General features: G+C 37.7%; 1 protein-coding gene across 1 annotated transcript in view; it reads right to left on the reverse strand.

Moving 5' to 3' along the window:
• Window positions 1-27,072, reverse strand: part of eys (eyes shut homolog) — a 241,572-nt gene that overhangs the window by 125,169 nt on the left and 89,331 nt on the right. Inside the window, exons 19-20 of the mRNA XM_082154578.1 lie at window positions 15,489-15,610; window positions 5,802-6,061 (exon numbers count right to left, since the gene is read on the reverse strand). Of these exons, the coding sequence (XP_082010704.1) occupies window positions 5,802-6,061; window positions 15,489-15,610 (382 nt within the window). The remainder of the gene's footprint in view (window positions 1-5,801; window positions 6,062-15,488; window positions 15,611-27,072) is intronic.

The raw sequence follows: 27,072 nt of genomic DNA on the forward strand, positions 1-27,072 counted from the left end.
TTTAAGAATCATGCTGTAACATGGGCTTTTCTCTCTGCGGATTGTTAAAAGTGATGAGTCAGACTTTTTCCATATTATAATTTCATACAGCAGAAGGGTAAAGTTTATTTTTCTTTATTCATTTCATAATGTATTTTATGAGTCAGAGTATGTTTGTACATGTGTGCTGAGCAGAGATATGGGATGAGGTATATTTTGCATACAAGTATGTGTGCAATGTAACATGTTCACTGAGCAGAGATGTTCCAATGATGATGATACATCAAATGTGTACAGTTGGTATGTTCTTTACAAGGAAAGGAATGTTTTTCAACTGATGCAAATGTCAATTCACACCGTTTCATCAAACACTAATGCATGCTAACATTTCAAACATTCAAGTACAAAAAAAAAATTCTGTTCCATTCCGTCTAGCGTCTAGGTATTGCTGAAAGCAAAAACATATCCTGTGCAAGCTACAGTTCATGTATAGCTGCTTTTCCAGTTCTAACCAATATAACTCATTGGTTAGTATCACCCAATGAGTAATAATAGTGAATTATAACTGAAATGTAAGCAACTGGGAAACAAATAAAAATAAAAATGAAGGCTTTACAAATAGCCTAATTTTAAATAATTTGTGTGAACCTACACCTAAATTGCTTACAAAAAAAAAAAAAAAAAAAATTCATAGAGAGGGTATTTTATATTATATATATTTATAAAGGGTTCATATTTTTTCAGTGTATTTCATTAAATACGCTGTTGAGCCAAAACATTATGACAAGTCACAGGTGAAGCTAACATTGATGATCATCTCCTAACAAGGCCACATCAACGTGTTGGATGCAAGAGAAATGGGCAGGAATAAAGATCTGAGCGACTTTGACAAGGGCCAAATTGTTATGGCAAGGCGACTGGGTCAGAGTATCTCTGAAATGACAAGGCTTGTGGGTTGCTCCCGGTCAGCAGTGGCGATAATTTACCAACAGTAGTTTGAGGAGGGACAAACCACTAACCGGTGACAGGGTGTTGGGCGACCAAGGCTCACTGATACACTTCCCGTCTGGTCCAAGCCAATAGAAGGTCTACTGTGGCACAAGTCACACAACATTTTAATGATGGTTATGGGAGGAATGTGTCATAACACACAGTGCATCATCACACTCCGCTGCGTATGGGGCTGTGCAGCCGCAGACCAATCAGAGTGCCTATGATGACCCCTGTCCACTGTCGAAAGCCCCTACAATGGGCACACGAGCGTCAAACGTGGAGCAGTGGAAAAAGGTCGCCTAATCCGATGAGTCCTGTATTCTTTTATATCACGTGGACGACTGTGTATGTGTGCGCTTTTTACCTGGGGAAGTGATGGCACCAGTATGCACTGTGGGACGACGACAAGCCGGTGGAGGGAGTGTGATGCTCTGGACAATGTTCTGCTCAGAAATCCTGGGTCTGGCCATTCATGTGGACGCAAATTTGATAAGTGCCACCTACCTAAACATTGTTGCAGACCAGGTACACCCCTTCATGACAGTGGTGTTCCCTGGTGGAAGTGGCCTATTTCAGCAGGATAATGCACACTGCCATGCTCCACATATTGTTCAGGAATTGTTTGAGGAACATGATGAAGAGTTCAAGGTGTTGCTCTGGCCTCCAAATTACCCAGATCTCAATCCAATTGAGCATCTGTAGGATGTGCTACACAAACAAGTCCGATCCAAGGCAGTTCCACCTCGCAACCTACAGGACTTGAAGGATCTTCCTGTTAACGTCCTGGTGCCAGATACCACAGGACAAGACCTTCAGGGATCTTGTAGAGTCCATGCCTCAGTGGGTCACTGTTGTTTTAGCAGCATGCCAAGGACAAACAGCATACTAGGCATAAATGTATGTATGGGCCCTTAATATAAACCCTTTACTCAATCTAACCAACCGCCATAAGACAAAACAGAACTGATTTTTTTTCTTCATCTACTTCTCTTAAATTTGGTTATCATTAGATCCATTTCTCCAAAAAAACAAAACAAACTATATTTGTTCTATATTTGTATTACCGAGGTTTGATGTGACTTACTAACTACATACTCCATCTATTGGTTTGGAACATGCTACTGGTCTTTCAAGCACTTTAAATATCTTCAAGTAAAGTCAAGCTATAGTCACTGTGGTCAAATCGGATGTCATTATATCTGCTTGTGCCTGTACAAAGTACTGCCATTGTAACCAATTATGGTGCTGAAAAATTTGCTGTCATTGTTGTCACCTCCAAACACTCATCACTAGTAACCACACAGTGAGATAAACCTCAGCATTGTACAGCTGCACAGCATTGTGGTATTCACTACTTTTGAATGAGTAATAGCATCTGAATCGCTGTGGAGCCACATCAGATTCCATGTGAAACTGTGAAGTGATCAGCTGAATACAAATGTGCAAAATTTTAAGTTAGAGCAATCTGTGCCTGAGACACAGCAGACATGTATTATGAGTAAGTGATCTGGTCTCAACGAGCATAATAATATCAGGAGGGTTTCATATGACAGATGAGCGTGTGTATGGGCGATTGGGCATGCGCGAGAGAGTACGCTTCACTGTGATTAAAGAGATTGTGCAGAAACCTCTTTTGCACCCCCTGTTCTGTGCATTCATCAGGCAGAGCTCGTCTTCCTTTGATGGAAACCTGCAGCCAAAATTTAATGAAACACTTGGAACTTGTTCTTTGGCAGAAGTGATAGGGTCTGTTCTGTCTCTGCAGAGAAAGTCAAAAATAGGAAAGAGAAGAAAATGGAAAAATCATTGGAAGGGTAAGAGACCGTTTAACAAGGAAGAAAGTATGATTCAAGCGGTTACAATGGTTTCAGATCAGTGTGTGATCCTTAATAATTCTCTCCCATGCTGAAGACATCAATGGACAAATACTGCAGGGGAGAGCTGGCAGAACAAAACTAGAAAGTCATGCATATCCGGAGAGTCACAGTTTCTTCTCATGAGCCACTCTTTCCTTCTATTTCGGCATATTTGAAGGTTAGTTGAGAATAATACTTGCCAGAGTGATGTTATATTTTAATTTCAAAACATTGTAAACATAAAGAATATAAACATGACTGTCTCTTAACTCAAATTTATCCTCTTTAAATATTTGACTTAAAACCCATTAAACAGGGCAATTTAATGCAAACAACTAATTTTCATTGATCTTATTAAATAAAAAACAAAGTACTATAACTTTTAGATTTCAAAATGTGTTCCACAATATACAGTATATATATCCATCCAGGGCTTGACATGAACTTGTTTTCTCACCAGCCACTGTGGCTTGTGATCTTCCAAAGTTACTAGCCACTCAGCATTTTCATTGGGCAATATATGAATAAATGTAAATGTAAATGTAAATATATATTTGTAATATTATCTAAAAATTTGGTGTCACTTTTAAGACCTGACGCACGGTTCCATTATACTGTTTCACATGCGTTTTCTTTCTCAACTGTTTATGTTCACTTAAAAAGTGAATACTTTTTCATTATTTTGTGTGTAAAAGAACTCAATATAGTACTGAGAGGCAGCTTTAGATGCGCACACTTTGTGTGTGAGCACAAAATCTGCGGGAATGAATAAAATTATGCACATTATACCTGTCTTCAACACTGATAAGAAAAAAACAGATTATTAGAATGATTTCTGAAGGATCGTGTGACACTGAAGACTGGATAAATGGCTGCTGAAAGTGTATCTTTGCCATCACAGGAATAAATTATAAAATAGAAAAAAAAAAGAAAAAAAAATTTCATTTCACAAAATTACTGTTTTTACTCTATTTTGATCAAATAAATGTAGCCTTGTTGAGCATAGGAGACTACCATTAAAAAATATTTCCAAGTTGTGTAAATTCTCTAGTAAAGCTTTTTAAAGTCACTGTACAGGTCCAAGAAGATTAACCCAAAAGCAGCTTGACCCAAAAAAAGAAATCAATCCCAAGTCAACTGCCTGGAAGGCTACTTTGCTCATCAGTATACGATTAAGGCAGTAATGTATTTTTGCAGTTTTTCTATGACCTTCTACAAATTTCCATGACCTAACCATGGAAAATAGATCAGGGCTTGTAAAAATTATTTTACATAAATTAAATGTCCAATTCTATGTAAGGTACTTTTGAATTAATAATAGAATTAAATGATCATAGTTATTTGTTTACAAAATGTCTCCAATGAGACTAAGGAGTCGAGGTTTTGTTGGTTAGCATTGCCCCATTAGATCCTGCAGATAGAAGCCTTAATTTCACCATCTGGCTCCAAAAGGCATCTTTCTGCATTAACTTCCATTCTGATGGATCTGTTCATTTTTTTCTGTTGCAAACAAATAGCTTTCCACATGTGTTCAATAGACCTCCTTGAATAAGAGAAATATAGAGCTATATAATATAAGAGTTTCTTTTATAAACATGGCTTTTTCAGTTATAAAAGTCATAATCAGGGTCTCCTTTAGATAACCACAGGCCCCTGGGTAACAGAATTACAGTAGGCCCCCCTACCCCGAATAAACATTTCACTAGGTCATTAGTCTGTATGCATGTATTCTACTCAGTTACTCATTTGTGTTTATGTATGAATACATTCAACAAGCATAACTTTAGAAACTTTTCTTCCTCGTTTCACAGGCTGAAATGTCCTTCATAACGTCAGTAAAATCCAATTTTTATTGAAAGTAACTCTCGATAGACATTTGTTTTTTTATACCAATGCCAGTGTTGAGTTATCCTGTTCACACCACCGCTTACAATAACGTCTCGAATACCGTCTGTATAAAAGTGCAACGGGATCTTTCAACTGTAACCATAGTGACAGTGACTAAAGTAATCAAATATTGTGACTTAAAGTCTTATTGTAAAGTCTGTAACCGTAAAATCATATTTGAAATGACAAAAGTCGAGCTGCAAGTTCATCCGTCTAACCAACAGCAGATTTCATTTTTGAATTGCGTAAAAAATGTATTATACTGAGAGCACTTCTTGTTAAACTGTTTACTTTTGTGAGGAAGAAAATACTTCAAGTAGGCTACAGTATGTCTACCAGTTGTGAAGTTGTGTGACAGTTTAATCATTTTAATTTGGGGCACATAATTTATTTTTAGACTTATTTGTTGGCCAGCTGTGGTCTGTGCAATAAATATTAAAAGTTAAAAATCATCTATTGTGTTTTATTGTTCCACTATAGTAATGATAATATATTTACAATAATATATCAGATTTAATATGTGTCTCTCACATTGTCCCACAGCGAAATTAAAATAGTGTAGATTAGTGTAAAATGTTTTATAATAATAATTGATTCTATTTAGTGTCCATTTCATTAATTTAACATATTTAATATTGGGGCCATCCAAGTTATTTGAGATAATTGAATAAATAAATAAAAAAGTAACTCAATAGTTACTTTCCCTGGTAATTAGTTACTTTTATAATGATGCAATTCAGTTACTAACTCAGTTACTATTTGTGAGAAGTAACTAGTAACTATAACTAATTACTTTTTTAAAGTAACATGCCCAAACACTTGTTGTCACTGCTGTAATCTCCCATTATTAAAATATTATTTTTGTGCAGCCAGTAGGCCCCTCCCCAATGTAGGCTTCAGCCCATTTCCAGGTTTTTCATGAAACCCTTTTATTCTGGACTAAAATGAGCATTTAGCAAATGAAATACATGGTTTTAACACAATCCAATGGAAGGCAAATCAATGAAAAGCTGCAGAAGAGTGAGCAGCACCACTCAGCAGGTGGGTGGGTCAGTAGGTAGGTACAGTTGGGTTGCTATATCTCACCGACTTGGCAAACACAGAGGGCGGTTCCATCTGACTGGGCACGGCAAGTAGAGTTGTGCAGGCAGGGGTTATGCCGCAGGTCGCAGGGATCATAGTGCTGTTCGCAGAGGGGGCCGGCGAAGAAGGGCGGGCAGGTGCAGGAAAACTCCCCTGGGATGTCAGACTCCACGCAATGTGCCCCGTTCAGGCAGGGAGAAGAAGAACATTCCTTCACATCAACTCCACAGTCTAGGCCTGTCCAGCCATGAGGACACATACACCTATGAGGCAGAAGAGGAGATTTTAGTTTCCTCACCCTCAAGCTTGTATGACTTTTAATTCCTTTTTGATAAATATCCTGGTTGCTCCTTTCCGTATTACAAAAGTGAATGGTGACGAGCTAAACACATAAAATAAAATAAACACCATAAAAGATTCATAAAAGTAATCCATATGATTTGTACACCACATTACAGTTAAAAAATGTGGAGCTGATAGGATTTTTTAATGTTCTTAAAGAAAAGTCTCTTATGCTCACCACAAAGGCTGCATTTATTTGATCAAAAATATAGTAAAAACTGTAACATTGTGAAACATCATTAAAAAACTGTTTTCTATTTGAATACATATTACAATGCAACTGATTCCTGTGATTGCAAAGCTGAATTTTCAGCATCATTACTCCAGTCTTCAGTGTCAGGTGATCCTTCAGAAATCATTCTAATATGCTGATTTGCTGCTCAAGAAATATTTCTTTTTATTAGGGTCATTCTATTATTTAGGGTACATTTCATGTCCATTGATGGAAAAATAATAATTCTCACAATTTTCTTCATAAATATTAAATTGAACCATTGAAGGGATACTTCAGGATTTAGCATTAAGCTTTGTATTAGTAGAAAGCCTGTAGTATTTTCAAATTACCGTGCTCTCCACCCTCATATCCCCCTGAGACGAGAGAATGATGTAGTTTTTGTCTGGAAAAAATCCTCCGATGACGCAAAAATCGTCATTTTGCGTCATCTGAGGATTTTTTGGCCAGAGGCTAAAGACTACAGCCAGTAGTAGGGGCTGTCCCGCATGTTCTCAATCCGCCCATAGAGGGTGTACACATAGTGTCAGCCGTCTTTTTTTGGAAGGTAAGCCAACAGGCTCTTGTTCTGTGGAGAAAGCTGAGTAGTAGGAGAAAGCTGAGTATTAGGGGTTACCATACTCTTTTTCCCGGACATGTCCGGCCGTCGAGATCGTCCAAAATGTCCGGGATTCGGCTTTTGTTTTCTGCAGTCGCCATTCATTGTTTACATGCACACCTTTTGTTTCAATCTAACTGAATTCATTCCGATTGGTGAATCTGAATGTAGTGTTTACATGAACGCTAAACAAGTGATTGGTTGATGTGCGTTTTAACATTGCTAAGAAAATTCCCGCTCCTCCGTGAGAGATACGAGACTGGTGCTTCTCAGTAATCACGCCACCGGCCTCTCATCGTTCTCCCACGGCCCTCAGCCTCGTCCTGCTTGCCACAGTCAAGTCAAGTCAAGTCAAGTTTATTTGTATAGCGCTTTTCACAATACAGATTGCATCAAAGCAGCTTCACAGTATTAAATTAAAATAATACAACAAAGTTTGTTTCAAGAGGAATTTATTGATTGATAAAATTAAATTAAATATCCCCAAAATATCCCCAACTGAGCAAGCCAAAGGCAACAGTGGCAAGGAACCGAAAAACTCCATCAAGTGACCTAATGGTGTCCTAAAACTCCATCAGGTGCCTTAATGGAGAAAAAAAAACCTTGGGAGAACCCAGGCTCAGTCGGGGGCCAGTTCTCCTCTGGCATTGGATAGAGGCCGGATTGTAGTTTGAACTGTAGGATTATATGAATGCCTGGCTGAAGAGATGCGACTTTAATCTAGTTTTAAACTGGGAGAGCGAGTCTGAGCAACGAACAGTATCAGGAAGACTATTCCAGAGTTTTGGAGCCAAATGTGAAAATGCTCTCCCTCCTTTGGTGGTTCTGGATATCCTAGGTATGACCAAAAGCCTTGAATTTAGTGATCTCAAAGAGCGCGATGGATTATAGGGCGATAGAAGATCCGTTAAATAGACTGGAGCTAAGCCGTTTAGGGCTTTATAAGTCAGTAGCAATACCTTGTAATTAATACGGAACTTTATAGGTAACCAATGCAGTGATGATAAAATCGGTGTTATATGATCATATTTTCTTGATCTCGTAAGAACTCTAGCGGCGGCATTTTGGACTAACTGTAGCTTGTTTATTGAGGATGCAGGACAACCAGCTAATAAAGCATTACAGTAATCCAGTCTCGAGGTCATGAATGCATGAACTAACTTTTCTGCATCAGAAACTGATAGCATATTACGTAGCTTAGCAATGTTTCTAAGGTGGAAAAAGGCTGTTTTTGTAACATAAGAAATATGATTTTCAAAAGACAGGTTGCAATCGAGTATAACACCCAGGTCTTTTACTGTAGAGGATAAAGTAACAGGACATCCTATGATGTTAAAGTTGTATTTAGTACACAGTAAACATAATGAATGGCGACTGTAGAACGCAAAAGCCGAATCCCGGACATTTTGGCCAATCTCGAAATCGTCACGGAGACTCACTAGTAGCCTAGCCTTGTTGTTTTAAACTGCGCTCTCTTACCGGTAGGCGTGGCTTGGGAATGGCCTCCTAGGGCAGCAGAGCAAGTGCATTCTGGGAGTTGTTGTCTTTCATCCACATAAGCAAAAAATACATTTTCTGTCTTTTCTCAGTCTAGAAAGATTTCACATTTCTTCTACATAAATGACCCATTTTAAATACACATTCATCTTTCCAGAGGTGAAGTATCCCTTTAAGACAATACATACTATAATCTGCACACCAATATTTTATGCACCATGTTTTTTAGGTTTGCAATGTGCACTTTTTAAAATGATTGGGGCTTGATTTCAAAATAATGGATAAAAAAAAAAAAAAAAAAAAAATAGATTGAGTTTAAATTTAATTTTCTTTCAAATAAGAAAATATTTCATTTTATTAATGTCCTCAAAAACGGTCAACTATGTTACTAACCAAATACCCCCTGAAAACTAAAAAAATATACATCCCAAAACCATTTGATCAGCATCATGTGATGTCATTTTGTTCTGTTGTGGATATTTTGAGCACATTATGGTAAATATCTTATTTTCTTTTTACCTCCAATGACCTATTGTCAAGGAGTATATTGCCCATCAACTATGTTGTGTACATTGTTATGGTTTGCTGACATTGTTATGGTTTGCTGACATTGTTATGGTTTTATTAGGTTAACCTGATCATGAAAATAACATTTGGTTAGCCAGACAAGACCTGCCATTGAAATTATGAGGCAAAATGGTGAAACATAGTTGACAGGTAACAATCTTACTGTCATTGGTATGGTAAACATCTAGACTGCTGCTTTTGATATTATTTTAGGGTATAGTTTACATCCACATGGACTGCAGTTTTGCATGACATTCTTAAAACTATCAGAATGATCTTTAAAGTAGAGATATATGATAAAAAAAAAAGATTGTCCTTAGTGACCGTGCTGAGAATTGTACACAAATATCTGCAAAAATTAAATTCTTAGAAGTCTTTTAAAATAATAACGGTATATATGGCAGAATAGACCAAAGAAACATTAAATATTTGAGTCACTTAAAAGTGTAGTACTTTCAGTTTGTTACAGCTTTTTAGTCATACAGTTTGTCCGTAACATATAGACAAACTGACTAGTTTTTTTGTTATCTCAAAATGGTAGTTAATGATTAAGCATTGCAAATAGCATATAAGTTACATTGATAAAATATAAACTGAAACCAAAAGTTGTTTTATTCAGAAAGCATACAGTTTTTACACTTTTTTTCCTGGTGTACCCTAAATTATAGAATGATTCATTATAAATGCTGAAAACAGTAGCATGCTGCTAAATGTTTTTGTGGAAACGGTGACACATCTTTCTGGATTCTTGGAATAGAAAGTTCAAAAGAACAGCATTAATTTGAATATTTTGAAACATTATCAAAGTTTTTAATGTCACTTTTGATCAACTTCATGCATCCTTGCTGAATAAAAACTATTAATTTCTTTCTTTCTTTAAAAAAACAAAACAAAACAAAAAACAAAACATTACTTTTCCATGCTGCCAAGATTTGTGTGAGGAAAATACCCAAATTTACACTACACCATTTTCAACTAAAAAGTTATGCATTTTGGCCGTTCATTTAATGCAAAATGCAAACAAGTTTTTGAAAGTGCAAGTTTTTGAAAACAATGCCATTATCTTCTCTGTGTAAACTACAAAAATTAGAATTTGTGAAAACGTTGACGACATGCACGTTGTGTTTCATTACAAAGTGACATCGCCAACTACTGGCCTGGCAGCATAATACAGCATTTTTAGTCGTTTTCACGGATCCTTGTGAACCAAAGATGGTTTCTGTCATTTTGGATAGTTTTTATTAAGTGTTCGTTTTTTAAATAAGTTTGGTATTAGTACGTTTTTTTTATGCTATAAAAATGGGGGTGTGACATCATGATTGACAGCTGTGATTGACAGCTTCTCTAAACAAAGTACTCACTGAGGCACCAACTTTTTTGGGGATCTTCAAGAGGAGATTGGAGCTTTAACTTTAAAGCTACACTGTGTAGATTTTTTTTGTTGATTCTTAGCAAAAAACACTTAGTTCTTTCAAAAATATATGTGCTCATTAATGTATATTTACTTCTTTCAAGTAATAAAGTATTCTCGTAAGTTTATAATCTGCCATTGAAAGTACATACGGGTGAGGGGTTCGAATGCCGGTCGCCATGTTGCCCCTCCATCTTGAAACTACATTAGCCAAAGAGGGACATACCTGTAAATTCAAGCTTCGCCTTTCGCGCTTTGCACTCAGTGACACAGAGACGAATGCGAGGGGGAGATTACTCGCAACTGCCGGCAGATTTGAAAGATTGCTGATGGAGGATCACGCCTATTTTCAAGGACATGTAGCAGAGTCGCCAAGGAAGCGAAAGAGAGAATTAAAACGTCAACGCGACAGGCAAATCAGCAAGACCAAAGTCAATACTGGAGTAACTTTTCCCAGATGGAAAGAGCTCACACTGTAAATGCAAACATGGTATTTAATTAAAAATAGTAAAATGACCTTAATCTTTTTTTTTTTCAACCTGCTATTAACACTCACTTTTAGTAAGTCACTTGTACTTTGAGGTTGAAAAATCTTACCAGCTCAGTCTACTTGAGCTGGATTCATTTAGAAAAAGTACGTTTATGACCTGTGGGCATGCGCAGATCAGTCCTCTCTACGCTAGACGGCGATATATGGCCACGCCAAGACCCGCCCTTCAATAGCTACTATTGGCTGAAGGAGAAAACCGTAATTTTAAGCCACCATTGTGGTGATAAGTGTTTGTTTTAGTTGGGCTCTTGACCCTTATATCATTAATTTTAGAATTTGTTTGGCTGCTGAACCTGAGTTATAACAGCCAGATGAACAAAGAGAAAAGGGGATCTGATGGTTTTGGTTGTGTTTTAACATAATCGTTAAAATCATTTGACCTGATTCGCTGAGCTCATATAGAGCCCAATTTCTGAGTTAGGTTTAGTTTATTAATTATAGCAGCTCTGTCCTTGTACAGCATAATATTTGTAGCATTTTCAATGAAATCCAAATAATCAAATATATATATATATATATATATATTTTTATGTAGACACACAGACATCAAGAATTAGCGTATGAATCTCAGCAATGGTGACAAACAGATCATCTCTGATCATAAGCTCATTAATTATTCATGCAGCAATGCATGATGGGAGCCATGAATGAGTTTTGATTGGTTGCACCCAGAATGCACTGCAACATGCTCTATAATTGTCACCATTGTTGAGATTCGCAGGCTGATTATTGATGTCAATGTGTCTAAAAACGAAATATATAAAAAATATATAAAAAATTGTATAATGGAAACTTTTAAGAAATTCTAAATATGCTGTACAAGGACAGTGCTGCTATAATTAATAAAGTAAACCTAACTCAGAAATTGGTTTCTTTAATTTAAGTGAACTTGAAAAATGAGTGAGCAGAACTAAAAGTGTTAAGTTGTAGGTATTTAGTAATTCTAAGTGGGTTTAAATTTATATCAAGCAATCCACACAAAATGAAAAAATTAAAGTTAACACTAAGCCTGGCTATTAAGTTACATGAACATAAAAAAACGTGCTAGTGGTACTACTTGATGTAGTACTGCACACTTAAAATAAACAAGCTTTTCTAACTCACTAATCTTAAGATTACTTTGCTTAATTTTTTTGAGGCAACGAGTTTGCATACTTTTTTTAAGTAAGGTCAACTAATTACATTTTACAGTGCATGAGGAGCAAAAATTTTAAAACGGACGCCGAAGTTCCCTGCTTTCTTCTCGACAGGTAATTCAGCCTATTTATTTTCTTAAATTCGAAGTTTTATAGTTGCTTGTCTAACCATAGCATGGTTGTGCATAACGCCAGAACGACCTCTAGTATAACTTGCGTTACTTTTCCTCAAGTCAATGGTGAAAAAGTATTGTTTACCTTGTAACATAAATCTGTGCTGCGACGGATCACAGGTGATAGTTTTAAAGGCGCAATTGGACGAAGTCGAACTGGAAGCCATGTTAATCTTGGAATAATACGGCCACCGTAGGAGTTAAAACACCCTCGAAATTGAAAGGAACAGAAACTAATTTTCACTGGGTAGTCATATACAATTTCAACGCTAGATGGGGGAAAATATCACACAGTGTAGCTTTAACTTCTATAATTCCATAACTGTTTATTTCACACCAACATAATGAGTTGTTCTGCAGTAAACTGTACTAATGATTTTGCAGGAGTGTGAGCTTGATACCGCAGCTCCACTTCACGCTCACTATTGCGCAGACTCGGGTCCCGAGCTCACTACTGCGCAGACTCAGGTCCCGAATCAGCACAAGATTTCAGCGCCATATTGGGACATTGGCGGCTTCACTTTTCTGCAATGGAAGAGAGTGAAGGTGTGACGTCCATCTTTTTGTACAGTCTATGGTGTGAACGGGGATCGTTTTGACGGGGATCTTTTCTGCTTTTAGAACATCGTTGTCATGTAAACACCCCAAGTTAAAACCTTTTAGGTTTCATGGAAGACAAATTCATACAGCTTTGGAAGAACAAGAGACAGCGATGACAGAATTTTCACAAGAATAGAGTCTTGAAATCATTTGGAATTCCATTGTGGGAAATTACTGAGCAAAATGATATTGTACTATTAAAATATTCATTCATGTCCAGACCGACTGACAGTCCTGGCACACAGTGACCTTGCAGCATAAAAGCAAATTCCCCCAGGGGCAGACTCCGATTTGGCTTAGCCCTGTGGTGCTTTTTACTAATGAATGTCATACGTCTCTGGAAATCCCTTTTTGTTCCTTTTAGACCAGTATTACAATGTGTGCCATGAACTAAATTCTTATAAATTAAACCTTCTACTTAATTTCAGGGGGAAAAAAACAAACAAACACACAGTGGCTATTTTAAAGAGGCCAGGCATGCAATTCCTACAGGTGTTAAAAATAAAATGAGCAATGGGTCATAAATGGTAAATATATTGTAGGAATGCAAATGTAAATCACAGAGGGCAAATTTCTAAATTCTTCCTTCATTCTCATCATAATCAAAACATGGCAGCCCATGAAATACAGTATATTACAGACACAAAACATAAGACAAAAAATAAATAAATAGAGTTCATCCTGTCTTAAAGGCCCCTTTAAAACAGCTTGACATGCACAATTTTCTGTCCAGCTGATGTGTTTCCTGTCAAAACAGGAAACCGGAACAGGGTATGTCAAATGGATCGTCTCTCTCCTTTTTAAATTAGTCAATAAGCTTAGTTTGCATCACATGAATATGAAATCCATATATCTGCTAAGTTAGAATAGTCAACTACACTAGCAATGCTTATAAACATGGACTTCGAGCCAGGAATCTCCAAATGTTTCCTTTAAAAGCTATGTAAACTCTGAACAAAATACAGTTTTACTTCGTTTTGGCATTCATAGTCATAACTGAATCACTGTCGGGAGATTTCTGGACAGCTGAAGGGATTTATAGGTTAATTGCACTATTGGACTGAGAAACATTAAATCCCAGACAGCTGAAAGTAGGACACTGGGAGGTTAGAGCAGTGAGCTGGGATTATATTTACCAGAGTGAATCCCAGAGAGTGCCGGAGGTATCTGCATTCCACTTGGTGGCAGTGATCTTACAGCTGTACTGCCAAGCCCTGTCTTAAACACATCACTCTTTCCTTCCAGTCTATTTTCTTCCCTCAGTCTCTCTCGCCTCACTCCGCTGCCCTTAGCAAGAGGGCACATCAGATGAAACAGAAGCAGCAGCTTTTTTTCTCAAGAGAGTCACCGATTGAGAGAAACCTCCTCCTGCTGTGCTCCATTGATTGATTCATTTGTTTTACCTGCCATCTGCAATTCATTATCTTTCACATTTGTGAGAGCACAGTCTGTCTCTATGTGACGAGAGAATAGGTGACTCAATTCTGTGATACTTTTCATATAGTTTTTTTCTGATGCAAAACAACATATATTTTAAACTCAACTAACCAGGGGGTTGCCTGAACAACTATCCGTCAGGCTCATCAGATCCTTATCGGACGAATATGAATACGAATTTCAACGTCAACATTTAGGAGATGACCTCAAAGTTAACACACATGGACAAAAGGCCTCAAAACTCTTTCAAGTATTTAAACTGGCTTTTCACACATGGAATTGTTAACCCAGGGCCATTTTTAACCCATGTTACAGTAAGTGTTCATTAATCCTGGGTTGGCAATGATTTCACACAACATATTTGTAAACTCTGGGTTAACATTCTTATTAACATATGTATGAGGTCAGTAACATAGATTGGACAAATAACATTCTTATTTGGACCGTGATGTAGAAGGCCCGTGAATATTTAATCAGGCAAGGATTGGCCATTCCCTGATTTGTTGCCTGTCTGGCCATTACATTTTAGCACCATATCATTCCACATTACACTCTTTTGGCACCCCAATTTGGAGGTTAAATCTTCCTTACTAACCAATTCCAACTTAAAATTGGAAACTTAGAGATAAAAGTAAAAAAAAAAAAAAAAAAAAAAAAATGAACAAATGTAAAGACAACCCAGGATTAAGCGCTATACGTGAAAAACCCTACAGACATAACTATAATAAATTTCCATTTACATCACATTTATTCATTTAGCAGACAATTTAACCCGAAGTAACTTACAAAAAGGAAAACAACAAAGCAATTCATCTTAATGAGGCAATAACATAAGAAATGCTACAGTAACTATACAAGGTTAAAACATTGCCTAGAGCAGTACAGGCTAAAACGGGTAGCAAATGGTTAAAGTGAATGGAAGAATTTATTTTTAAAAAACAGTCAGCACCAGCAAGTAATGGGAAGAGATGTGTTTTTAGCCATTACATAAATAAAAGAAAAGAAAAAAATCTACATAAACCTGACAACCTCACTGATCAACATGTAGGTAGGTTGTTGGACAACTAGTCGACTGCGTGACACATCTCTAGCCTGTCTATTCATCCAGATTGTGTGTGCTTCATCAAGCTGTATTTTTGCAACCCACCTGTAAGTGTTGAGGAGGTCTACGCAGGTGCCGTTGTTTTTACAGGGGTTTGATGAACATTCATTGGTCTCCCACTGACAGAACTCCCCCTCCCAGCCGGGTACACAGAGGCAGTTATAACTCTGAAATGCAAATGAAGACAGCCTATGAAAAGATAATATACAGCAGTGTAACAACAGTATTTCATCTAACCCTTGCCTTGACCTATAGATAAATACAGAATATTCTGCCAACGAACACATGGTTCACCTGAAAATGTCTTTATTAAAACATTCATTGTAAATAAACAGAATAACAGATGCCAGCAAAGCACTGTAGTGTTAAAGCAACAATACAAATGAAACTTGTGATAATTTGTATGAGATGCCAAAAATACTTGGCCAGTATGTAAATGTACCACAACATATATACTGTGCACTACCATTCAAATGTTCAGGGTCAGTAAGATTTTTTCTTATATTCAGCAAGGATGCATTACATTTATCAAAAGTGTCAGTAAAGATATTTATCATGCTACAAAAGATTTCTAAAAAAAATGCTGTTCTTTTAAACTTTTTATTCATCAAAGATGAAAGAAATGTACCACAAAAATATATATATTTTAATCAAATAAATGCAACATTGGTGAACATGAGACAAACTATAAAATAATATTACCGACCCCAAACTTTTGAAAGGTAGCGTATACATTTTAAGAATATTTATTTATTACACTGTTATATTAGAGTATGGATTATACTGTGTGTTTTTTTAAATGAAAAATAATAATAATAATAATAATATTGGGGAAAATATCAGATCTAATAACAAAAGCATAAAACAAAAAAAATCAAAGCATGTTTCTGTATAGTGTTTTGCACTAACCTTCCCTATGGGGATTAATATACTGTATGTGTACTTTCTAATGCATATCTCTTTCTCTGAATAAATGCATACACAAAAGGCATCATTTGTAGTTAAGGTGTATATTATAATTTGTACTGAGGCCAATCTGTGGGCAGCTTCAACTCTCAAACCACCTACTATTAACTCCAAATGTAGCATGGTTTTCAAAGTTGTTATCTTTACGGAAGAGCAACCATTGCTATGCAAATCCACTCTCAACCACCCACTACTGCGCATCAGATATTCAGGCATGTCTTTAAAGGCATGCAAACTATTAATTTTGGCATAAATTACTAAAGAAATCTGCATGAACCACACATTTCAAAGAGAAATATTCAGAATTACACCCCATGCTCCGAAATAAACAGCACTTGAAGTGGATGAATGCATGCTCCCTACTTAGTGCTCAAGCAGAAGATACAACTGTAAATGCATTTTATTTTATTTCTTTTTTTTAGACATGCTGTCCTTTCCGTCTCAGTAAGTTTACGAATGTCTCTCCCCTCCACTTTGCCATTAAAGTTTTCACTGCAGATGCTTTGTTGTTTGTTATTTTGCATGGCAAAGGTTTGTTCGGTTTTATCCCATGCAATGGAAATGAGTGCAGGTTTGCACAGTCAAGGCATGGTTAAAGTTCTTCATCATGGCTGCCCTGAGGGTTGATCCTGGAGTGCATGCTAATCTGTGCTTCATCCAGACGCAGACACAGTGTTAAGCTCTGCCTAATGTAATTTGAGCACCGCGGGCCTTATTCATAAGACAGAAGAAGCTATGCAGACATAGTGTGATAGATCAGATGCCTCCAGAAGACTTCTGTTTTTCACCCCAGGCTAAGGATAGTATAATCTTATTTAGGCTGCTAAATCATCAGCTGGGATCGTGGCTCTCCCGAGAAACCCGGGGTTATGCGGGGTATTTTTATTTTAATAGAAGTAAATAAATAACTACATAAACACTGCCAGGAAGTAAACCGCAATCTGTGAGAGGGATTTCGAAAGCTTGCTCCTGTCTCCACATGAAGTTGGACAAGAAAACTTATTTTTGGGAATGAGATAATTGCGACAGAATGAGTTGGTTAGACACGTCTCACATCTACTGTATGTGTGATGTATTACTGAGTAATAGTGCAATGAATTGCTGCTCTGAAAGACTACAATAAAAAAATTAACATTCAAATCTCTCATATCTTAAGTGGCAGCACTGTAACATTACATGCTGCAATACTGCACTGAAAAACACCAGCATTTACTGAAAATTAGGGCTGATGACAAGCAATACTATTGATTAAATACATAGGGACAGATTTACTAACAGCGTGCGCCAGTGCAAACCCTCTTTTGGCATTAAAACCCCACTGTCAGGATTTACTACAGACACACAGTGAAAAATTTGCACTAAAATGGTGTGGACGGTTATTTTTGTGGCTGACCTTATTGTATATGGATTTGCAGGAATTTCCCTTTCAGATGGAAAATGTATGGGGGAAAATATTTAAATGAATCATGCAAGGTGATTTACTAAGGTTTGCGCTAGTCAATATACTGGTATTTGCACCAATATTTAACACCCCAAAAAAGCATGCCTTAAACCAGAAGCTAAATTGCATTGCTCTTGGAAGATTGCGTTGGTCATTATGGAAATTATCCAGCTGTAATTCTTTAATTTGCGCGTCGTCAGAAGATCACAACCAGGACTTTACAATCCCATCTGCGCTTTTTTTGGAATTGCGCTCTCAAGCTAATTTGCCATGTTTAGTAAATCTGGCCCTTAATGTTTACAATTCAGTAAGAAGTCAAATGGGCTGTTAAAATGAATCACTGAATCACTACAGTAACTGCAAACAGATCAGTTGTCAGAACTATCGAGTTAATTCGAATTCCAAGAATCACCTGCTAAATATGACAAAATAATGATTAGTAATTGTAACAAGAAAAAGTAACTCCAAGACGTTTTATGAAGTAGTCACTTAATTAATTAAAAATAGCTATTACGCATGTTATCTAAAACTACTACTGAACATGACAAAATGAGCAACAACAGTTGTTGGTCATAAGTCAAAAGGTAGAACCATATACATTTTTCATGCCCCGGCACATGCTGGGAAGACAGCAAACATAACTGAACCACAAAACCATTGCTGAATATAATTATGAAGGCGCATTTAAAACTCATTCGAACAACAATAAAAAAAATAAAAAACTTCGCATAAAACAGTTTTTTTTTTTTTTTATACATAATACATAATCCTTATGTATTATTGAAAAGTGCGAATTTCTGTCATGTTTTATTGCAACTTGCTATCATATAATCTATATTATTTATAAAATGATATACTTTGGTACAAACTGATAATCACAAACAACAAATAAATATAAAATGAAACTAATTTACACTAAAACTATCACTATTACTAAACAACAGCTAACCAAATGTAAAAAAAATTACATTTCATACGAGCAAATACATATTAATTGAGCAACTCCTCTGAATGTCCACAATATGTGAAACATTTAGGAGAAACTTGGATTGTCAATATTCTAGGGTTAAGGAAGATGCTACATCAGTGAATTTGACTATTTAAAAAAGATGGAGTGAATTCAGCAAATAGATGAGCAGAGGAGACCAGGATTGAGGTGTACAAATGGAGTGATTTGTTATATCTTAAGAGAACACACAGGACATTGGGCCATTACACACACTTCACAACACTATTAAGCTCAAGGGGAATGTTGCAACAGCACTTTCAACAAAGACAAGTTCAGGGAAAAAAAAGATGCTATGGGGATATAAAACAGTGTTGTGATGAGGTTGTGAAGTGAAAAGAGTGAGGAATGATCTAATGTCTCAAGATCCTGTTCCTTCCTATAGCTCCAGTGATGCCATGACCATGGATTTTGATTGCCAGGGATCCTGTGTAGTGATAAAATGTAAAGTGGATAAAAGTATCTGCTTAATTAATAATCGGCATTACCAAACTGAATAGACTATGTACATCTATGTTAAAGGAGTCCTTTATCTGAGATAAGAGTTCATTGTACTATACAATGAAATCTTTGCAAAGAAGCTGTTTTTATTATTGAATGATGAGGCAGTTAACTATATTGGAAACAACAGCAAACCTGTCGCCCACTAACAAGTGCAGCACAGCTTTGTATCTCATCAAATGCAAAGAGGGTGGTTAGTGGTCTTTCAGGCAAAGGCAGAAAAAGGGGGTTGGAAATGGGTCATAAACTAAATTATGGCTGTACAAACAAACAATAAAATAATAAACAATGAAATAACTGGAAATAATAATTCTATATGTACACACAATACCATTCAAAAGTGGGGTCGTGAGATTTTTTTAAGTGCCCCTATTATGCTATCTTAAAGGTTCCTAATTTTGTTTTGGCGGCCCCCTACAACTGGTTTACATGCATCAAAGGTCAAAAAACGCTTGAAAAGTAGCACATCCCTAAATTTTTTTAATGATTCTCAAATGACTGTCAGTCTGTCTAAATCCCCTCTTTCCGTGAGCTACTCTGCTCTGATTGGCCAGATGGCCCAGTCTGTTGTGATTGGTCTACCGCTTACAGTGCGTGTCGGAAATAAAACACCCATTACCATAACTGAATTTCAGCTCCGAAGGATTCCTAAAGCTCAGTGATTGTACACACTGTAACAGCAGTAGCGATGGAGTTGATTTTACCATATCAATCTGAGCGCAAGTCCGATGATGAACAGGCATGAAAACAGGTCAGGGGTAAAAAAGGTGAGAAGGATGCGGCAGCAAAAAATCCAATCTAATCCAATCAATTTATATATATATATATATATATATATATATATATATATATATATATAGTGCTTTTTAATGTTAAATTCATCAATCTGGTGCAAATTAAACAAAGAAAAATTATTTTAGTTACAGTGTCTGTCTACATTACTACTAGGCCTACATAATAATAGTTATAATATTAATCCCATGATAGTAATAGCCATATATTGTAAAACAAATGCACTGAAAAATAAAGGAAACTTTCATAATTAGTTTTGTACTAATTTCTATACTTGAAAGAGTATATTTCTATACTTCACATTAAAGGTGTGATTGGGCTAGCCCAGTGTCAATCAAGAAAAGAACCAAATGGGCCGCTGATCTACGTGTTTCATGGGGTGTCAGAAAAAAACTAACGCTCACTTTTTATTGACCAATGCATTACACACTAATTACGCACTAACCCAGCGCCGCCAATTAAGCAAAACAAAACGAATGGGCCGCCGATGTACAAGTTTTATGGGCCGTTAAGACAAAAAACGAAACAAATCTCCCGGTAGTCCCGATGGCATTAGCCTACATGCCTGGACGTCACACAAAACAAAATCCTACCTGTAGCCTTTCACCATCCACTTATTTAGCTGCTGTTGCATCAATTGACATGCCATCTCCTTTCCTCTCTTTCTTTTTCTATGTTTAGCCCCTGACAGCTTTTTTGCATTATCCATCTTTTTCGACGACAACTCACTACTCGTTCCTGCTCGCTCAGCGCTCACGGCGCCCGCGCCCGCTCGCGATATTATCCGGCCCTCTTCTATGTCAAAATTACAAATAATGACATTGGCAACATCGCTGTCTGTATCTGACAGGACAGTTAACATTGTAAGCTAACTTACCTCAGGCTTGCTTTCCGACGTGCGGTTCTTTGTTCGGCAGTGTGTCATCAGACTCGCGGTGTTAAAGACTTTGAAAACAATTCTGCCCTACTCTGACTCGGATTGGCTGTCAGGTTTCGGCATTAGGAATGATGATTGTTTTTTTTAAAGCTGCTAAGTTTATGGTAACTATAGAGATATAGCGGGTAAATGCTGGCCACGACCACGACCCCCCCTCCCACCCCATAAATATTTTCTCATCGGATCTGCACAAATCACGTAGGTGACCCATTTTGGTTTTAAAACGGCGAATTTCGCCGAAAGGTGAGGAGTTTTCATGCCTGGATGAAACATTGGAATAACTAGTTATTCAATCACAAGGACGACTTGAGCAGGACATTACTCAGTGATACGCTACTCAGTTTGACGTACATTATGAGATGTTGCAGCTGTAATTCCTCACCGTCAGCATTAACAACTGTATGTCCATCAACAAACTGATGTGTATATTTCTAATTTATTGCAGTTCACATGTGGGAACTGTATCAATAACAGCGCATACATTAGCCGAGCATGTGAATGACCAATATAACATTAAAGCAAATCTTGCTCCATCTTTTATCATTACTCAAAGTAATAAGAAAGTCTTGGGTTACGCATGTAACCATGGTTCCCTGAGAAGGAGAATGAGACACTGCGTCCCCTACAGGGCGCTATGGGGATGCCTCTGGCATGACTGGTGTCTGAAGCATGTGTATAAACACGACTATGAACTTGATAGTCGATGACGTCAATTCAGGTGCGATCATGATTATAAAAAGGCACCTGTGAAATAAGTCATCCACTTTTTGTCTGAAGGAGACATGCGCAGAAATACCTGAAGCATGGCAAAGGGACACAGTGTCTCGTTCCCCTTCTCAGGGAACCATGGTTACATGCATAACCCGAGACATTCCCTTTCGAATGGGAACTCGCGCTGCATCCCCTAGAGGGCAAAGCTCAAGAGCTTGGTATTCACAGGAACACCTGTCAGGGAAATTGTCAGTGGCTAAGGAGGCTCACAGAGAGCCTTACAACCTGGCATACTACCTGAGCTCATGGGATGCCTGTCAAGGAGGCTACATAATAGGGCCAGCAGCTTGACACAATATTAGGCAGAGCTCAGTGGAGTGGAGGCCTCTAACAGAACTATTCTCCATAACAAGAGGAGGCCTAGCAATGTTCTGGCTAAGTACAGTAGCCAAGGAGGCTCACAGAGACCCTAGCAACTTAGCCCCTGGCTGAGCTCATAGGACGGAGGACTCAGTACTCCGTCCTCTACACTCAGAACAGACTACCAAGGAGGCTTTGCAAAGCCTAACAACTCGGATTCGCTATTCAGACGGAGCTCTAGGGAGCGGAGGCCTCAGAAGAATGACTCTCTATAACGAGAGGAGGCCTAACAACGCTCATTTTCAAAAGTAGCAACCAAGGAGGCTCACAGACAGCCTGACAACTTGGCACCACTGCCTACCGACCAACCAGCCCTCTTCGGAGAGGGGAGGGGCATATGTCCTGCCATTCAGGAGTGTTTATTTTCCCTCTCTCCCAGCCCGTACGGGAAGCGTCTGTTGTTACCATATTGCGACAACAACAGTTGGACCCAACGCGAGGAACCGCTGTCTGAGCCATATAGAAAGGGAATGAAGCCTGCAGCACGTATCCCTTACCATAAACATGGATTTTAGAAAGTGCATAAAGCGTTAAACGCTTGCGCTTACCATAAACATGGATTTTAGAAAGGGCATGAAGCAATCAGCACAATCTAAATGGCAGGATCAGAGCCTTCATGAGGACACTTCGACTAATGAAAAATAGTATAGAAGCATCGACACATATCTGTACTCACGCAAACCCTTCACATTTACTTATTGTGAAAAAAGGATGAATTCAGGCTGAAGATGGTTTACCCTACAATCTATTTGCCTTTAGCATGGAGATCAAAGGGAAAACAGAAGGCTCATAGGGGCGGGACTGTTATGTCGAGGCAGAAATTGCTCGCAAAGTCCATCTCTCGCGCCACCAAACCAATCTCAACCTGTTTGAGGCGCAGGCCATAACTTCCCAAAACTTCTAAATTATAATGACTACTACACTCTTTCTGCCCCTAATTCCTCAGAATTAAAAACAACAGATTGAACAGTAGCGATATTTGAGCCAACAAAAAAGTGCTCCGCCGTGCTCCGCTCACAACTCCTGTACTCGATCCTGACTCCCTCGTGCAAACACTAACTACTATCTCTCAGGAGAGAGCAGAAAGGAAAAAACTCCTTACATGTCTTTTGTAGTCAGTCTAGTGAATTCTAAGAAGCTGGATGCACTAGGTATGATGGAGAGTCGACAGCATTTCACCCAAATGCATGTCCCACATTCCTTGAAAATAAGGATGGTGCGAAACTTCGCAATGCACGCACTCTGCTCCCTCAAGAGCTAAACACACGTGCTCCTCACTCATGCACAAAACGCACCAGACGCAAAGTGCTACATGAAACACTGGGCAAAGTGTTTCTCCATGATATAATAATAATAATAATAATACATTTTATTTATTTGGCGCCTTTCTGGACACTCAAGGTCACCTGTACTCACGATATTCGCTCCATAACACATACACAGACAAACAGTCTCCTGTAGACAAGAAAGAGGATGACGTATTTCACAGGTGCCTTTTCATACTCATGGTCGCACCTGAAGTGACGTCATCAGCTGTCGCTGGCCAATGTCAAGTTCATTGTTGTGTTTAGACACATACTTCAGACATCAGTCATTCCACACAGCGCCCTCTAGGGGAAGCAGCACAAAATCCCATACGAAAGGGAAAAACAGACAATCTGCATTAATGGTCACAATTTTAGGTAATAGTGGGCCTCCAGCTGATTTGCAGAAGAATTTCAGACGGTTAGCTGAAAAGACCTACACAATATAAAACACAAAACTATATTTTGAACACCCGGTAGAAAATGTATACATCAACCAATTAAACATAATTTAATACAGGTTTATTACACAACCATACAGGTTTTGAATCTTGGTCCAAGTGGGTACTGTCCCATCTTTTATGAATAAGCGTTTTGTAAATCCCATTTAGATCCCATTCAGACCTCACAGAGATTTGAGAAGAAATCGTCAAAAGGTTATACTGCTGTTGTATCGCTGTGGTAATTCTAAGCACTCATTACCCAGTTACGTGTAGCCGTAAAAAAGTGGGATTTGAATTACAGACGACTTGATTAGGCGGTTCAGAGTCGATTCTTTCTTTTCAGAGACAATAACTTTATTTATCATGCCCTTTCGGCTTCACAACTTTGCAGATCGTTTACATTCACAGACAGCTTTATTACACACTGCATGAAAGGAAATATTAAAAAAAGCATAATATGGGCACTTTAAATGTGTTTTTGTTTTTGAAAGAAGTCTCTAATGCTATTATATTTAAATGAAAGAAAGACCACCATAGTGGAACCACAAAAGCTGCAGAACTGCTTTGAAAGATGTCCCAACATCACCAATGCTCTCCACATGCCTATGAATTCAATTGAACGAGTTCACAAATATTCAAAGCAAGATGATTTGCATCAGATAAGCACATCCTCGCTCTGTTGTCTATCATGTTTGTCCTTCCAGAGACCCACGTAACGGGCAGGTGGAGACTCCTGTTGGCAAACCAGCATGACAGAATCCGCATTTTCACGGAGAGAGAAAAAGGTCAATCTAATTTACTGACTGTTTGGAAGTAAAGCACTCCCATGTGACGTTCTATAGCCACCCTCTCTCCCCGTCCCACGCCCTCTGCTATATAATCAGCACGTGGAAATGTAGAATTTAAGAGCTCAATTACATGGTGGCTAAACCGTTTCCCAATCAGTGATTTCATACCTGTGACAGTAGAACAATCTTTTGAAGCGCTCATGCGGTGACCCTACCATTGAGCATATAGAGGCTATTAACACATTGATGCTATTCTAAAACTTTATTGCAGGCCGTAAACATGTCAGATGACAATTGCTCCATATTTCTTTTAAATCGCTTCTTTTACATTTGTATGAAAGATCAAATATTTGTCTTTACTTTCGAGTGTGACGTGGCTTTGAATGGACTGTCATGATGACTGCAGTCACCTCATAAGCCTTGATATGAACTTACTGGCTTGTTTCCATCCAAAGCTGCAATTTTAACCTATACACAAAGTTGTAAAATCGCATATAAAACATTTGCAAATAAAGCACCGTTTCCATTCCATGTGTCTAAGAGAACAAAATCATACATTTCTGGGAAATTTCCACAAAACATCTGTAATAAAAATGTAAGCTGCTGTAATCGGGGAAGCAATTGTGGATCTTTTTTCATACATCATAAATTACTTGCGCCTGAGAGCGTGCAGACGAAACACAATAAACTCATCTTGCGTTTGGAGGTGGATACCTGGTGCTTGGGAACACAATTGTGCGAGACAGTTCTGGGAGGTAATTATACTCAACCATTTTGATGACAGACTTTTGCTCAGGCATTTAAGAATGACCAAACCAACATTTGAGATGTTGTGCAATAAAATTGTTTCGCTGATTAGTCCGGTTATCCAATCATATGATCCGTTAAGTCACCTGAGATTTTTGTTGCATATTGAGGGATTTATTTGGTAAATGTGTTTCCATCGTAGTTTATGTGCATGTCTTCTTATCGGATATTATAATTTTTTATTTATTTATGCGCATTATGCAATTCCATTAGTGTTTTTTTATGCGATATCCCAAAATATGCATTCAATAGGAGGATGGAAACATAGCTAATGATAGCCAGGAGAAAAGAAATGTGTTGTGGACACATTAACACAATTTTGTTTTTGTTTTTTTCTTCAATGAGTTTTTCAATGCCAAAGACATTGGATCATCTTTTGTCAAGGTTACTCTCTATGCATCTCTGAGATGATCTCATCCCGTAATGTAAAATAGCTAGTCAAATCATTAATTAACCCAGCATGCAAAAGGGCTAATATCCCCGCCTGCATCTCTATCCACGGGACAGCAGCCTACAAACCGCCCACCTCTAGGTTTCGAGGGATGCCGTGAATAGCCCAATTGCATTCTCCATTCAGAAACCCTGTCCCAGGGTTGCATTATTCATCATGAATAAATGATAAACTATTTTTGCCCTTCTGCTCTGTTCAGAGAGCTCCTGGAATAAAAATAGAGGAAAAAAAAGAGAAAGTCTGTGAGATAAATAAGAAGAGAAAGGCTGGGGAGGGGCAGAAGAGTGTGAAATGAGAGCACAGAGCCTGGTATCTCTCTTTCTGGCTGTATTAGAGTGGGTTTGCTGAAGGGAAGGAAAAGCCGATTTGGGATCAGAGCCAAACAACTGCATGTCACACAGGCTTCTGAGCCACTGATTGCTCTCATTGCCCCTCTCTTTGTTCTCAGAGATTGTGAGGTAACACAAGCTTAATCTACAGAACAAAACTGCAACTCAAAGAATGAAGACTCTGGACTTTTTGTCCTGACTGATATGACAGTGTCTGTAACAATAATAAAAAAAGGATACTACTAATGTTATGACATTGAAATGACATTTCAACATATTCATCTTCAGTAATGTGACGTATTACGAAGTAAAATAAAGATTTGATTGGATTGTGAAAATATTGAACATAAGATTTAGACATTATGTTTCCTCAGAAATTTGGTTATATCAACAAAAAAAGAAAAATTGCATTACATGTGGAGAAAGTACTCTGATGAAATATTATGAATTTTTTTTTTTTTTTTGTATAATATGTACTGATGAACTGTTCACAATAAGACCAGGGACATTAATGAAACATACAGTATGTTTGCATGAAAAACATGTTCCATTCATTGTTCCTATAGAAACATATTCCCTGAAACAATCATAAAAAACTTTAAAGTAAAAATGTATTTGAAAAATGAACAAAAATACAAAGTTACAAGACTGTGCACCGATTGAGGGAAATAACTACAATACCATGAAGCAATGTGAATGACAATTAAATTAAAGGGGTCATGAATTGAGAAAT

This window comes from Leuciscus leuciscus (assembly GCF_965113295.1).
Source record: "Leuciscus leuciscus genome assembly, chromosome: 22".
NCBI classification, from domain to species: domain Eukaryota; kingdom Metazoa; phylum Chordata; class Actinopteri; order Cypriniformes; family Leuciscidae; genus Leuciscus; species Leuciscus leuciscus.